Below are 16,534 nucleotides of genomic sequence, written 5' to 3'. Positions count from 1 at the left end.
TGATTTACAGTGAAAGGATCCGTGCTGGAATAAGCTGAAGTTTGGGCTGATGTTTGTTCTTTGGCTGCTAAATATTCTGTTTTCATAAATGCCAAAGCATCAATTGACTCTTTCAACATCTGTTTGCTTGGCTGGATTTAAAGTTCAGACTTCCATCTCTGGTGCAACAGTCCAACTTTTTGACATGACTTGCACTATTCGTGCTGCACTGGGGGGGTGGGGGTGTCTGGCAGCGGTCGGCTCAACCAGCCAGTAAATATGAGGTCATGGAAATGCACGGCAGGCCTCTTCTTTTTAACAATTAGATGGGCTGATAGGCGGGCAGAGTATGAGCAAGCCGCGGCCACCGCTGCGCCTGATGAGATTACTCACCAGGACTTCTCCTCTCTCCTCGGACTAATTTGAAAATGCATCCTCATCTAACAAACCTGGGCCGTCTTATCTGCTCCTTTATGGCCGGACCTCTGGAAGTGACAGATACAGACAGACGCTGGAGGGTAGAGCACCTTTTACGCTCACAAGCCTCTCCTCGGAAAGCCAGCGGACAGGAAGAGTTTTTGTGTTTTATTTGTTTTTACAGCCCCGCTTGCTAAACACCTCTCCTTCCCTCCCACTGATGGATCGCCATTCTTGGGTTTCATCCACATCCTCCATCTCCTCTCTTATTGCTTTTGCACTGCATTTTCCCAAAGCCACTTGTCTTCTACTTTCTGTATTTAACTGTTTGGCTGTACGTAACAGGCCAATAATGTGCTCATTAATCAGCCTACAGGAAATCATACGGTGACAATGTGACACATTTTACACAATTCTGGGGCCAAAAAAATAAATTCTGAGCAAACCTTTCAATTTTCCACTGACTTCTGAGATGTGTACGCTTGCTGTCTTTATAGAAAACTAAATAAACATCAATTTATCTAAAATACGATTTATTTTACTTTTCTTCTTCTAACACATGCTTTTTTAAAAACGTATGCGGGAAATTGTCGAACTACTCGAATAAAATACTGTTCCTGTAATACAACCTCTCTCTCTGGGCTGCACATGAGCAAACCTGCACAGGTGCTGTTCAGAAAGCAGTTTCTTTTGTACAACATGCTTTTTTCATTTTCTGTTTCAAACCTCCATCGACCATCGACCGATCAGTCACTTTGTTATCAGATGACCATTAAACTAAAAGACAATGAAGGAGAAGATTTTTAACGGTCAGTGAACAATGTGAACTGTAAGCAAACGATCTGAGAACAAACATAAACACCTGTCTCACGTGGGCGTGGCCTGAGATGGTTACTCGCGGCGGCTCCTTCTTACCTCCATCTAATCTCACGATCTGTGCTGCTTTAAATGCATTTCCATTTGGCCTCATTACTCTCTGGGAGGACTGGCACCATGCGAGCAGCGAGTCAGCTATCTCTCCCCTTCAGCCACTTGGCAAGACTGCAGTTTTTTTGTGTACATATAGCTGAGCGTGTGTGTGTGTGTGTGTGTGTGTGTGTGTGTGTGTGTGTGTGTGTGTGTGTGTGTGAGAGCATGCTGGCTGGGGAGGGTTTCTTCTGTCTTTATGAACAATGAACACATTTTCCTTCCAAAGCGAGATGCAGATATGAAGCTCAGTTTTTTTCTTCCTGCAGGGCTCATCTGATGTCCGAGCAGGGAATCAAATCAGCTGCATGCTCAACACGACTTGGAGCTTTTATTTAATTTAGTGTTTTCTCCTCATGCATTGAGGAGAGCGAACGGGTGAAAATATTTTAACTTAAGCAAGAAATCTGCATGTAAACAAAAGCATGGGAGACAGACACGTTCATAAATAAAGCTGAAAACAATCGAAATTGATGAGAAATTGAGTTGGAAACAGAGGTGGGACATGAAAAGTGTAATCAGATGCTCAGACGTCAGTTCTGAAGAATTAAAAATATATATAAAAATCTCATCTTTCAAGAATCAGTATCCCAGTTACTCCTGCTTTTTCCTATTTTTGTTGGCAGATTTTGTAGAAACCATGTCTTAAGGGATCTCTGTACTGGCTTCAGCATTTAGCTGTGGCTGCTGTTTGGTTAGAACCACAGACCAACACTCAGCATACGTTATATTTATCAACTGCTTTTCTAAAATAAGTCATCTTTTCAATGAGGTTTTGCAGAATGGTACTGATCCATATACTTGAGCGGTCGTGTGAAGCCCAGCAGGTAAACTCTCATCCTTCAACAGGAAACCAGTCTGTTGATTTATAAGCTGAATTTTGGAATGAAACCAGTTCCTCCGCAGTCGTCTTAGCTTGCTGATGCTGCCAGTCTCTGTCTGCAGGTGGGTTTCCTCCGTGGCAGCAGCAGCTGTGTCCAACAGATGCTAAATTACAGTGTGGACCTTATGGTTGTATCTCTCCGGCTCTGGCAGGCTAATAATAGCGTTAGCCTGAGCACTGGAGAACCTCAGCGGTCATGATGACATGGCTTATGGTTGTGTGGAGTCTGTGGTTAAAATCTATCTTTGATCAAGTGAAGCTTAAATATTAATATGGAGTGTGCATGCTACTGTTTGCTACACGTGATGTGGTGCCCCCTTAAGGCAAATTTTTGCTTTTTAGTAATGATGTGATTTTTAAGAGTATGTGTTCAGTGTTCTCAGAGCTTATTTGTCAATCAAACACCGGGAGACGATGATTTCGTCTTTGAGTTTTATGCTAATGCAGTTTGACTTTGTGTAGGCGGCACTTCTCGGTGAACACAGAACATAGCCTGGATTGTTCTCATTGGATCAGAGAAATTACAGACTATGTAAATGCTCAAGTCTTTATATGAAAATGTCCTGTCTTATAATTTTAAAATAAAAGAAAGCATCAGGGAATTTGGGCTAAAACTTTCTCGACTTAAAAAAGGTTTCAGACAATAACCAGGCATAGTTCTACTAGTTGGAATAAAGTGAATAAAACTTTGTCTTTTTAATAAACTTTGTCTTTATAATAACATGCTTGTCTGATAGGTTGTCAGGTCAACATCACTAACCACTGTCACTTCCTCTCTCTGTGTGTTTGTAGGTTTATCTGATGTGCCGTGAGAGTTGGGAGCACCTTGCCCCAGCCCCGGCCTGCAGCCCTGGTGCCACCCAGCCTGGCTCACCAGGATGGACCCTGCTCATTCCTTCAGGGTGGAGCTGGACGGGCTGGACCTCCAGCAGGTCCCAGTGCTGTCGCTCGACCAGATACATGCCATCCGGGCCAACAATGACTACGTGGAGAGGCCCGTGGCACTGGAACTGGCGTCTCAGTCCGGATTTTTCTATGCCCATGATGACCGTTACCCTCACGGAGTATACCCCCACCACCCCCAGCCTTCTTTCCACTCAGCCATGCCCCGCAGCCAAAGTCAGCAGCAGCACGCTCACCTGTCCCACCTGAGCCGTTCCAGTACTATAAGCTCTTCCATGTCTCGGACCAGTGCCACCTCAGACCAGCGGCTTCTGGCAGGATTGACGCCATCTCACTCTGGCCTCGGTTCGGTGGTCCGTTCTCAGCCTAAAGGAGAACTCAAGCCTGACGCTTCTTTGGGTAAAGGCCTGGCTGAGGACGAGGCTGAGCTGGGCCTTCATTTGTTCATCTGCGAGCGGTGTGGTCGCTGTAAGTGCCAAGAGTGCTGCGCTCCCCGCCGCCTGCCTTCCTGTTGGGCCTGTGGACAGCGCTGTCTGTGCTCCGCCGAAAGCGCTGTGGAGTATGGCACCTGCTTGTGCTGCGTTAAAGGCCTGTTTTACCACTGCTCCGCCCAGGACGACGAGGATAACTGTGCCGACCGGCCGTGCTCCTGCGCTCCAGCCCACGCCTGTGCCCGCTGGGGCACCATGGGGCTGCTTGCGCTCTGCCTGCCCTGCCTATGCTGCTACCCCCCTGCCAGGCTGTGCCTTGCCCTGTGCCAGTGTGCCCACGACCGTGCCACACGTCCTGGCTGCAGGTGCAGCAACACCAACACTGTGTGCCGCAAGATTTCCGCCTCCAACCCTAACCCTGGTCATCCCTCGCTCCGTAGCAAGGCCCTGGAGAAGCCGTTATGACAGGCCTAGGTGAGGGCCAGGCAAATCCATTTCCCCTCAGCCGTCGCCAAAGGAATGCTGTCGCCATCAGCGCCACAGCTGTGACGACAATGCCATTGTGATCCACCTACCTACATACGACAAGCCAACCAACCAACCAATCCACCGTGAAGTGTTGTTCACCTGATGTACCTTGAATTTACTTCTTCTCCAGCTCAGGAGGGACCAAAGCTTTACTGTGCCTGTTCACGTTGGAGACTTCATGCCTAAAAACAAAACCCTGTCCTGAAGAAGCTGCCGTGCTTTGCTGGACTGCCCTTCAACCTTAACCAAGACTTCCAGACAGAAAACACCTCTCTCTGCATTCTGTGGTGTCAGTTGGACGTGTTAAAATCTATTTATTTATTGCTGAACTTCCTTCCTCCTCACCCTTTGCAAAGAGAACGCACAGAGCACAGAGACGGGCGATGGACCAAATCAGGAAGGAAAGACGCCTGTGGCAATGTGTATGGTCTATGCCAACAGAGTTTGTGGTCTCTAGAAAGAGAGAATCAGAAGCAGAAAGCATGGGAGACTGAGGACTTTGACTGCAAAGACATTCGAAAACTACACAGGAGGTTGAAGGTGAAAGAATGAAGAAAGCAACGTTGTGTTGTGGTGAATATCAGACTGGGACTCTGAGCAAAGCGCCAAGGCATAAAGTGAGAACAAAGACACTTGTAACATACCTGTAACAACAGTTTGACACCAAAAAGGGACCATGCACTGTACAAACTGAGTGAATTTCAATTCTACTAAGCTCATTTGTAAAGGAAAAGCACTGTGAGGTAGACGGACAACGTTTTCCCCAGCAGCCTATAGCTGAATGGGGGATTATTTAACCGGAGGGAGGGTGCATCCATTGTCCAGGCAGCGTGTGTGTGTGGGTGAGTGTGTGTGTCTGTGTGTGTCCTCCCACTGTACAACAACCTGTGTATGTAGCCTGTGTGTATGTTGTTTTGTCAGCAGAAGAAGCCTCCCTTGTCTTATTTTTAGCAGTGCTGCCTCAGTGGAGCTCTGAGGGTCTGGTCGGGTTTCCTCCCGAAGTCAGTCTGTCGCCAACCTCCCTCCTCTGTCCGACCTCCTTCGCTGCCCCCACCTCCAGCCTTCTCTCCTCCTCCACCATTTAACCCACTGTTGTCCCATCCTCAGATCAAATGTCCTTTTCTCTGAACCATCTTTGTACCTCAGTCAGTTAGTACCTTGTTCAAGAATGACTTACAGCTGAAAAACAGTCGCTTTAGCTCCTCGATTAACAACAATAACATCAATCCTGCAACCATGGAAGTGATGATGTTTGTATTTAACCAGAACAAAGCTGCAGTAGCTGCATAAGAGAGGTTAAGTTAAGAGAAAACAATGCCAGTCCATCGCCATGTTTTCATCTATTGTCAAGCAAATTTTAAGGAAAACTTTGAAACGCTGCAAAGAAGAAACAACAAAGAAAATGCGATTTAGGCACATTTCCATAAACTGTTTCGGAGTGAATAAACTAGGTTACACAAAACATAAGCTACATTACACATGGCTATAATATACAGCAGAAGAAGAAGAAGCACCACCTCAGACGAACACAAAAACTTTTTTGCAATATTTTGTTTCTAATTTTGTTGTTTGCATCAAGTTTTTTGAATACGATGTTTCAAAATGTGCACAGAAACACGTCGATGGAAACACGGCTTCAGCTTTTAGCACTAAAGCTAGCTGCTGAATCTTGGGTGTTAGTGCCTTAGAAGTCTTCCCGACTACCCCAAAGACCTCATAAAACTCAGTTTGCTGCTCCGGCTAATGCGCATTATTTGGACATGATAAGAAGCTTTTAAAAAGGTATTCGCTTTGATGACATCCCTGGAGTTTGTTAGGGTTAAGCCCACCCATTCCCAGAAGCTCAAGCGTGGAAGTTACTTTGAGAATACGGCCCAAGACCTTTCGTGAGCTTGACGAGGGCTCCGTACTGGATGCCTGTTTTTAAATGACACATAAAGATTAAAATTTAGGGAATTATCTTCTCATTCAGTTTTGGAATTACCAAAGCACAAAAAGAAAAAAACAAATTACAACCAGCAGAAGCCAGCTGACGAGAGGCGTATTTTTCCCACACACCCATGCATCCCCCCTGCCTCACACTCAGAGGGCTAAAAGCCTCCAGTTCCTGGTCCACAGAGAGTTGATCAAACAGGCAATTAGCTCCATGATAGCTCTTAATGGGCCGGAGAAGAATGGAGCGTGGGAGGGAGGGAAGCGAGGGGACAGGATGAGTGGAGTTGTGGTGTTTGGCAGATGGACAGCTGATGAGGAGCAGGGGATGCTGGGAGGAAAGAGAAAGGAGAGAGGCTGGATGGAGGGAAGGAAGGAAGGAGAGGATGCTGGTGTCACCGTGGAGTCAGATGGAGACCATGCATGCTCTAAATAAAAAGAATTTACAAAGAGCAGATGTGACTTTCAGGTTGAAAATGACTTCTATAAACTTACTCAGCACTTCAGGTACAAAGTCCAAATTCAAAGTAAAAATGCAGCGCACGGCTCGTCTCAGAGGGAAGGATTCAAAGCTGATAAAAACAACACTGCATCAGGCGCGTGCATGTGCGTGTACATGTTTTTAGGCATGTGTGTGTGCGTGTGTGTGTGTTCTTGTTTGGATGCGTATGGGCTTTTCTGTGTGTGTGTCAGCGTGCGTCACCTAAGCACAGACACACACAAACTGACCTGATTTGTTAAATGTTACTTTGCTATATTTTTATATGTAAATATGGGCTATTAACAGTATAACTATTTTTATTCTGCATTTTGTTTCTATGAGATTGATATTATTACAGCTGTTATCCATTATAGTGAATATTTACTTATTTACAGTCCACCTGGGATCAGTTCAGGAACTTTTGGGGCACCTCTGACAGCCAACACTGAACAAGGACTTCAGAAAATGCTGTAGCTTCAGTTTATTACCACGTTTCTTAGCATAGCTCAGAGTTATGGCTTGGTTTTGAACTTTTTTGACACCAAACACGCCTCTAGCATCAAGCATCAAATGTTCTTCCTGCAGCCCTGAAAGCGAACAAAATCAGGATTTCTCCAGCACTTCTTATCAGATGTGCAACGTCGGTAGTGCTTCACTGAAATGTAGCCTCACAATATATTTTCTTTTAATTCATGCATTGTAGTTTGTTTTAGCAGCTTTAATGTGTTACTGATGTTTGTTTTTACGATGTGTGACTGTTGCCCCAAATGTTTCTGAGCTCATCGCTGGTTTCACTTTGATCGACGGGTTGGCAACTGTGGAGGACACACTCAATTTAAGCTTTTTCTTTCTTTAACGTCGCAGCTTTCTCCACTTTTAGTGTTACGTATGACATCATTATTATTATCAGAAGTATTGGCGATCAAAAATCATAATCTTTGTAATTGACACCTATCAAATTACCTAAGTTGACATCATGTCCACATTAATGCTGATGAATTTGAAAACTCCTTCCCGTCATGTTTTCATCAACACTAAATAAACGTTTTCAACCACCTGAAGCAGAACAAGTGCGTCCAAAAGGGAAAAACTGAGCTTTTCGAAAACGCAGACGTCATCTGATAATTCGCTGGCACATTCTATCCTGCATGCGTGCTCTGTGAATGACTTGGCTTGGCTGACATTGGCTGGATGACTTCAGTCAGATTTGGTGCTTTGATGACTTGAGGAACATTTGTATCTGAGCTGAGATGACGTCACAGAGGAAACTGCTTATTTTTTAACTACTTGTGTTTCATCTGTGCTCAGAGCAGCCTTAAAATACCTGCAGTGACCGTTCTCCAATCACAACCCGTTCAGTATGTGGCGTTTGGTATGTACTACATCTACACACTGAATGGTGCAAGCAGTGCATTGTGGGGTACAATGTAGGTCGACTTCCATTGAGTCTAAAATTTGCGATTTTTCAAAGATTTTGTCAGTTATGATCAGTCTTAAAGTTCAGATATTCCCTTCAGATATTCTGTCTTCTAAAAGCATTTTTACTGAAATGAACAGCTTAACAGAAAACAAATTTACATTTTAAAAACATCAAAATTATGGTTAAAATGTTTTGGAGCGTTGCTAAGGGAGCCAGCTCGATGATGGCAGTAGAACGTTGCATATGGCATCATTAAATTAAAGGAAAATATTACGCATTTTAAGGGAAATGAACGGCAGCCATTACGATTTCAAGACTTCAGGGAATTTTTGGGATGTTTTGTGGGATTTATCTCCTGGGAAAGTCAAAGGTTACACTCATTACATGTGTGTAAGTACCACACCCTCTGCTGACTACGCTGTGTGTGTCTGCATATACAAATAAAGCGGTCCATCATCCAAATCTTTTCATCACAACATTTCCAAACGTTTCCCAACATTTCCAACATCCGTCCCTCAGGGCCGCAGCTCATGTCAGGAACCTGTCTGATGCCGTACGTACGCAGGCTGCCACTATAACCAGGAAACGTCTCCTCTTGTGTCTTAGCAAGCATCGCTTTTGGTACAAATTGGCATCCTGTATGTTGTAAAAGAATTTAAGGAGAGTATATGGAACAAATATATATAGAAATTTATCTAAAATGAATATATTATATATGGAACAATATGCATTACACACTTTGTTTCACTGCTGATATTGCTTCATGGGTATTTATTTAAATGGTTGCAACCATGGCGGTAACAATAATCATGAGGATGGTGTTGATGAGTGAAGTATTTATTTTAGAGTGGTCAGGGGAGATGAAGAGCACCAGTGTTGTTGTTGTTTGTCCTTTGAGTTTGTTTCGTTGTTCCTCTTGGTGTGGTGTGGCTGCTGCTACCCTCCTGGCTAAAGATGAACCAATAAAAAAGGAGTTTCCAAACAGAACAAATAAGCGCTTTGTGACTGACTTAATGATTTATCGTCCCGCTGCCCCATCTTATCACTAAAGTGACACAATATTTATTAACACATTTATATAATTGATATGGCCATCTGACAGCAGGCTGTATTATTGCATTGATAGTTATGTCACTTTAAACCAACTCAACACCAGCACCTCAACATGTAGAAACAGAAAACATGATGCTGTGGTTTAAGAAGCTGCTAGCATACAGTCTGGAGCTATTTACTGGTCGAGAGCTAGCTGAGCAAAGATGTGGAGTTCACACGTAGGCCAGCTAAGAAGACACAACATGTACAGTCTCGCTCTGAGCCCGTCAAATGTGGACGCTGGGTCACGACCACTTGGCGTCAATTTTCAATGTGCTAGGTTAGCAAGTTAGCAATAATAAATCCGCAACGTCCACACAGGTTAGTTACAAACATTACTTAGATCCATTTAGTTACTGACATTACTTCTCTTGAAAAAGAAATCAACCTTACGCCGTGTGCGACGATTTGAGAGCGGTTGGTACAGCACGCAAGACAAATATGTCTTCTTGTCGAGGCTAACAGAGCATGCTAACATTCTGCAGCAGGCTGTCCACAAAACAGAGACCAAAGAGATTTCAACCCTCCATCCGAGTAAAACGGTGAAGAAGCTGACAGCACCTATTAATCAGGATGAAAACTGCTCGTGCAGAAGATGCACCAAATAAGTAGTCTGCTTAGCACGTGCACGTTAGCATTGCTTAGCCTTTCATAATACGAAGAGAGCAGCTTTATAGAAGTTTGCAGGGGATTTATTTTTTGTTGCTGTATGTTTGTAGCTTCAGTTTTAAGCTGGGTAATTCTATGTATTTCACTGAACTGCACCTTGGGAGTTGTAGTTGATCTTTGACTTTTTAATCAGAAGTCATTGTCTCAAACAGCCGTCATGTTTTGTACTGATGTGCTGATGTTTCAGGTCCATCCGAGCCGTTAAAGTCCACCAACTCTCAGTCACCTAACGTGAGAACTTTTACTTCCAGAGCCTTAAACGTCTGAAGTGTCCCCTCCCACCTCGGGACTATCTGATCAGGCTTAATGCAGTTGCTGCCAAATGAAAACATCTCCAACGGATCACGTGTACAGCCATTCTAAATGATGTGGATATTACTCGATGCGTTTTTTCGCTGGCATTGTTAGAAATGACAGAATGAACTGTGGTGAGATCTGGGTGAAGTCAAACAACAGTTTTATAAATGAGGCCCCCTGGTACTCCACTCCCCTCACTTTACTCTGTTGGGCCCATAAATAAGTAATCAAGGCTGGGTCACACTAATGGCTTCCCAGAGCAGTGGATACAGATGTGTGTGTGCGCATAGCCAGCGAGAGACACGCAAAAAGAGACGAGGAGCGAGGGATTATTAGAGGAAGAGAAACAGCACGCAAGTGTGTGTTTGTGTGTGTGTTTGTGTGCACATGCAGCCTTGGAGGGAAAAAAAAAATAGTGCAGCCTTTCTGTTCATCATCTCAAATCAAAGTGCATTAAAGCAGAGCTCTTAGCATCTTCCACCCTCACACACTTCCCTCTGGAGCCACGCACACACAGACGCACACGAACACACACACACACAGTGTGGATGCACTGCATGTGTACATACATGTGCAAACACACAGAAAGTGCACAGACGCTCACGGAAATGAACACACACACTTTCTCTGTCATTTCTGACACACAAACACTCAGCAGACTGTGTGTGTGCATGCGTGTGTGTGTTAAAAGTGTGATAGAGAAAATAAATAATGCATGGATGTTTCCCTCCACTAGCTTTTACCAATAAACCCATTCACCAGCTCTGGGCTCTGATAGGTCAGTGCTGACCTGGTAGCCTGACAGTCGACCCCAAACGCCGAAGGCTGCTGGTTCAACTCCACTGCTGCGTGCAGCATACATGCTGTTTGGGCTTTTTCTTTACCTGCTGCAGGTAAACTGTCACCGTCCACCTTCCCTGACCTCTGACCCCTGTCATATATTAAAAAAAGATTTTACACTTTGGTGTTTCCAATAAAAACAAAATGCAAGAAAGTGCAACGGAAACCGGCTTAGCGAATAAATCATGATGTACACATGAAGCGTCACGTGACTTAAATGTCCACTGAAGCTTCTTCTCCTCTGAAAGTTACATAAATTTACACATGAAACAAACATCAGCGCCTTATTCCCACCATGTTTTGACCCTCGGTGCTGTTTTGGTTGCATCGTTGCACCCTCTTCTTCTGCGACGGTTTATGTCGATGAACTAACTCCTAATATTTGCATCGTGAACTGACTGTGCATTGAAATAATTGATTTTCTAAACTTGACTTGAGATTCACACAAAGAAGCAGAAGTCAAAAAGGTAAAACTTAAAGAAAACAGCAATAATGCTTCATCTCATGCAGGACAACTGTGTGCCCACAACTACGGCAAGTACTGTCAGTCAAAGTTCAATGTGGAAATCTGGAAAATGGAGTTTTGGTAATAATTGTGCCAGTACTAAAGGTCCATTTTAAAACTGGCATTAATGTGACAAATGATCTGCTGACAGGAATATCTATCAACATGTTTGGGAAACAAACAAACGCTCTTTCATTCACTAAACAAAGCTCTCTCTTCCTCCACTCCAGTGATGAGACGAGTTGATGAGCGATGCCACTTCCAGCCATGACCTCTGACCCCGCTGTAAAAGCAGTGGAGGAGCCGCCCTCCACCCTGCCCGACCCCCTACCCTCACCAACTTGTGCATCGTCGCTGTGGTCCTTGTTGTTTCTATGCAGGCGCTGTCCTGGTGCACCCTGGGAGTCACCCTCACTGGCCCTCAGGGACAAAACCGCCTGTCCGTCAAACGCCCATACAGCTGTCAATCACTCCAACGGCTATTCTTCTGTGTTTACGCAGGCGATACTGGAGCTCCGCTGTTGGTACGGACCATCAGTGGCCTCACACACACACATCACTGCTGTTTATAGCTGTCAGTGGCAGCAGGGTCACTTTCCAACCTTACATGGCTAATAAATAATGTTTTTAAAATATTAAGTCAAGCTCAGTAGTGTTTACATCATCATTCTGTGATGTTACAACTCAGGACACAAAGATACTGGCAGGGTGTTTGGAAAAGATAAGAGGTCACAGCTGTGGTTTTACTCTGCGTGTATGAGTAAGCCAAGCTACAGCTCTGCTGTTAACGGACATGTCAATGGACTCTTAATGGAAGTGTAAGAAATAAAAACTTGACAGCCGTCACAAAAGATTGACATTTCTTCTGTGTGTGTTCAAAATATACAAATATAACAGCAATGTTATTAAAATCCTAAAAGGGTTTTCCAGGTTTTATGTGAACAGATTATGGACAGAGCACCAGAGGAGAGACACTTTGTTTATGTCCGGGGTGAATTTAGCATGTCATAATATGAATATGACCACATGAAGTCGTAACATAAGTTAAAAGCATGTCTTTTAGGCACGTGTCTGTAAACAAGCGTGCAAATTGCTGTAAGGTCTGCAAAATGGATGTAATTTTAAGCTCTTAGTTGAAAAGATGCTTTGAACTTTTACAGAAGTTAGAGAAACAGTGATTGTATTTCCAGTTAGTAAGTCCAGTAAGACCTCAGCAGCCTCCCAGTTTCCAGTCCTGTTTCACACCTAAAGAGAGCCAAAATACAGACCTACTGTGGGGCTGTAAGACCTAATGAACTTATGCTTCAGTGACAATAACCAAAGCTCTGTGTGTACAATAAGACATTTAAAAAGTGTCTCTCAGGATGGGACCAAACAGCGCACGGCTGTGGCAGAAGGCAAACAGAACGTAGAGCAGAATGTTCGGTGGAGTTCACCTTCACATTCTGATGAAAAGGTATAAAAGAAGCCCCGACACACACACACACTCTCAGAAAGAGCACACACTCCTCAGGTATCTGCAGGTGTTTGTTTGTTGGTAAAAAAAATTTTTGGAAATTTTAACAACTTGGCTCTTTTTACTGGAGACTGATGTCTGAAACTGATCGAGGTAAGTGTGAAGAGCTACAGCCTTGTTGTGTGTTTGTGTTTTCCTAAAGCTGACTCTAAAGTGACGAACTGATAGAAATATAAACTCCTAGTTAATTTCTAACAAATAAAACAAACAGATTTTAAGTTTCAATAGTTAGTGTTCATTTTTTTAGTTCAATGTGGATTCAGTGTAATTTTAAGCAGATCTCTCAGATGATCTTCAATATAGGATTGACTGTTAGTATACAGCAGCTAATCCAGGGTTTAGTTCACAGAACAGCCCCTTCAGACATGAAATCTGTTAACATAGTGGTTAACTGGCATTCACACCGCAATATTTTGCATCAGGTGTGTGACAGAGTCTTTACTCGCTTCACCTCTGTGTTTTAACTAAAATGTAATGCGTGCAGTCAAGAAAGGGAAAGACGCTGATGTTGCCGGATCACCCAGCAACATTCAGGGTAGAGGCGACATCAGCGACTCCACTGACCCCTCGGTTAGTGTGAGGAAGAGGAAGGCTGGAGATGATGGAGGGATGCCCCGCAAGAGGATGAGGTGCAGTAGCCCCACCTACCCCACCTTACAGTGTGGGGATGTGGAGGATGGAAGGATCCGGCATGGCAAGAGGAAGGCCAGTGCTGATGCTGGGGCTCCTAAAAAGAGGAGCAGGTGCAGCAACAGCCCCAAAAGAAAGCCCAGCGATGATGGTGAGGCAACTCACGACAGGAGGAGTTGTGGCTCTGACCTCTCCATCTGTAGCACCTCTGACTCCTTCATGGAAATGGAGGATGTCAGCTGTGATGACAACGGTCAGGTCATCCACAACTCCAGCAGCGCCTCAGCCGAGGAGGAGGCGATCTATCAGATCTCCTCCTCAGGAAACACCAGCAGAGGTGAGCTAATAGTGGCAAACAGAAGGACTTTTTGAATTAATTGACTTGCTAAATGAGAGGTTTGCTTAAATAAATGTCTTTTCAGCCGAGTTTGAGAACAAGTACCATCAGCTCGATCTGCTGGCCAGAGGAGGCTTCGGCTCGGTGTACGATGGCTTCCGCAAGTCAGACCTTTTGCAAGTAAGTACATGCTCACATATTCGCACACACATTTCAGCGATGCTCAGGAAGTACCAACCACATCTGTATTTCTGTCTTGCAGGTTGCCATCAAGCACGTTCCAAGTGTGGCTGTGACACGTGAAAATGTGGTAAGTAATTTGAGTAACTGCTGAAATTCAGACTGAAACCTGTAAACCTACATGTTCTCTGTCCTGAAAACTGGTGGAACAGGTGATAACCATTTGGCATGTATGCATTTATTCTCTTCAGTACTGCAATGGGAGCGTGTATAACATCATTGTCGAGGTGGCCTCCATGCTGAAAACCGCAGGTCTACCAGGATCAGCTGGACAATCCGCTGCTGTGTCCCTGCTGGACTGGTATATTCTGGACCAGGAGCTGGTACTGGTTATGGAAAAACCAGTCCCCTCAATGAGCCTCCCGATGTGCCTTTATGCCTGCGGAGGAGCCTTCACTGAAGATCAGGCAAAGGTATGGAAGCTGTTTGTGTGTGTATCCCATTGAAACCTTTTTGTTTTAAATGCTGCCTTGACTGGACCTTTAGAAGAAAATGTGTTTATGAATAAAAATCACACGGAGCTCATTTATTGGTATTTTATTGCCATAGTTTACCCTGTCATGTCATCATCATTACGTTGTTCAGGACACTTTTCTACCCTGTCGAGAATCAGGAGAAAATATTTCTTCACAATCTCTTCAACTCGGTCTCTGTCTGTTTCAGATGATCCTCAGACAGCTGGTGGATGCAGCCATTGTCATGCACTCAAAGGGGGTCTTTCACCGTGACATCAAGACAGAAAACGTCCTGGTTCAGTTCGACTCTCCTCTACCACGAGTGCGGATCATCGACTTTGGCTGCAGCAGCTTCTCAGTGGAGGCGGCCTTCCATTCCCTCCTTGGTATGACATCTAGTTTTCTGCTGCTCACTCATTTGTCAATCATTTAATAATGACTTTCATGTTGAAACAAAGCCTCAACTCATCCTTTGTTTTTTCTCTCCATCTCTGTCCGTCTCCCTCCATTCCTCTGGTGCACTGTGTGACAGGCACGCCTGAATACTTCCCTCCTGAATGGACCGATCACCAGGTGTACTGGGCGCGTCCCACCACCGTTTGGCAGCTGGGTGCGCTCGTCTATCAATTGCTGCCAAGACATGAGCCCTTTACCACCATGGATTTCATCCAAGGGCACATTCAAGTCAACAGTGCACTGTCTACAGGTACGACATCCACACAGAAAGAAAGTCTGTTCAGATTTGTTTTTTCTCTGTTGAATCTGCCCATTTACACCTTCCTCTCTTGCTTTTCAGAGGTCAAGACACTGCTGTCTATGTGTTTGGCCAGAAACCTCGTGGAGCGAGCCACTCTGGAGCAGCTACAGCTCAAACTCAGCTCTCAGCCCACCTGAGGCCAAAAGTAAACCCTCAGGGAGGGTCGTCCCATCAGCCCTCGTTCCACAGTTGGGACAGTGTCACAAATAAATCATTGTTTTTTTTTAATTGGTTTTCATGATGTGAATTTCAGGTAAAGCTTTTAGATAAGCTGTGTGTGCATGTATAAACATCCTGAAGGCTGACTGCAGCCTTACTTCATTAGTTTTAGCTAGATGTACCAATAACATGTCCAACAGTATATCACAAATACTCAGCTAGCACGGCTAGCACAAGTCGCTCAGATGACAGCATTTGGTTGCAGCTTCCTGCAAAATGGACCAAAACATTTCTGTTAGGCTCAGAGGTAATTTGAGCTAAATGCTAATATCAGCAGGCTAACATGCTATCAACAATACAAACATGCTGATGTTCAGCAGCTATAATGTTGATAATGTTAGCAGTCTGACTTTGACATGTTAGCATGCTAACATTTGTTAATGAGCATTAAACACAGAAGTGCAGCAGCATTTGTTCTGCAGGTGTTTAGTCTTTAATTCAAGTATTGGGGAAATTAAATTTGACGTCAGCTATTACAATTAATCCGGAGGAGAACGTGAATGCCTGTGCACAGCGCAATCCATCCAATGGTTGTTGAGAAACAAATCCACTAGTGAACCTGATGGAAATCAGCTCAAACAGCTGCTTTCTCTATCATCCTGATGGTTTAAGTGATTTTTATAGCTGCACCTGTTGCATCCAGCTCCTGAGCCCGATGCCCAACATCAACCTGCACTCATCACAAGCCTGTGCAAACATCTGCCACTTTAACTCATTTCATCAGCACACTGTTATCAACATCTGGAAACTAGCCTCCAAGTTTTGTAATGTCAACATATGCCTGGGTTGTTTGTGTATCAGCGTAAACACTGCACATTTGTGACATGTGGGAAGAAGTCCCGAAGCTCGTGACACCGTAGCAAAGGAAAACTTCACACTGGAGATTCATGGAGCTGGACTGACGTACAGGAAAGAACGAGGAGAGAAAGATCCAGGGAGCGAGGGAGGGCGTCACACAGCTGCAGGGATGGGGGAGGGTGGGAATGTTATCTGCAGGGGTCAAGAGGTTAGGACAGAGGTTTTAACTCACTTCCTGT

General features: G+C 44.5%; 2 protein-coding genes across 2 annotated transcripts; both read left to right on the top strand.

Moving 5' to 3' along the window:
- The first annotated feature begins 3,045 nt into the window (after positions 1-3,045).
- Positions 3,046-4,159, top strand: LOC139344257 (protein sprouty homolog 3). Its single transcript, XM_070982237.1, has one exon. It carries the CDS (start codon positions 3,124-3,126, stop codon positions 4,042-4,044), a length of 921 nt encoding a protein of 306 aa, XP_070838338.1. The 5' UTR covers positions 3,046-3,123; the 3' UTR covers positions 4,045-4,159.
- A 9,174-nt stretch (positions 4,160-13,333) lies between these two features.
- Positions 13,334-15,415, top strand: LOC139344955 (serine/threonine-protein kinase pim-2-like). Its single transcript, XM_070983399.1, has 7 exons — positions 13,334-13,826; positions 13,912-14,006; positions 14,089-14,136; positions 14,258-14,479; positions 14,730-14,907; positions 15,054-15,227; positions 15,318-15,415. Exons 1-7 carry the CDS (start codon positions 13,334-13,336, stop codon positions 15,413-15,415), a joined length of 1,308 nt encoding a protein of 435 aa, XP_070839500.1.
- Positions 15,416-16,534: the final 1,119 nt, after the last annotated feature.

Source organism: Chaetodon trifascialis, chromosome 16 (genome assembly GCF_039877785.1).
Source record: "Chaetodon trifascialis isolate fChaTrf1 chromosome 16, fChaTrf1.hap1, whole genome shotgun sequence".
In the NCBI taxonomy this organism is placed as follows: domain Eukaryota; kingdom Metazoa; phylum Chordata; class Actinopteri; order Chaetodontiformes; family Chaetodontidae; genus Chaetodon; species Chaetodon trifascialis.
This window is presented reverse-complemented; position numbering and strand designations above follow the sequence as displayed.

What these genes read in the sequence shown, in the direction of transcription:
- LOC139344257 (XM_070982237.1), top strand. Translation starts at nt 3,124, where the DNA reads ATGGACCCTGCTCATTCCTTCAGGGTGGAGCTGGACGGGCTGGACCTC.
- LOC139344955 (XM_070983399.1), top strand. Translation starts at nt 13,334, where the DNA reads ATGCGTGCAGTCAAGAAAGGGAAAGACGCTGATGTTGCCGGATCACCC. An exon ending in GGCCTTCCATTCCCTCCTTG is followed by an intron (nt 14,908 to 15,053) that starts GTATGACATCTA and finishes ACTGTGTGACAG; the next exon opens with GCACGCCTGAATACTTCCCT. An exon ending in CAACAGTGCACTGTCTACAG is followed by an intron (nt 15,228 to 15,317) that starts GTACGACATCCA and finishes CTTGCTTTTCAG; the next exon opens with AGGTCAAGACACTGCTGTCT.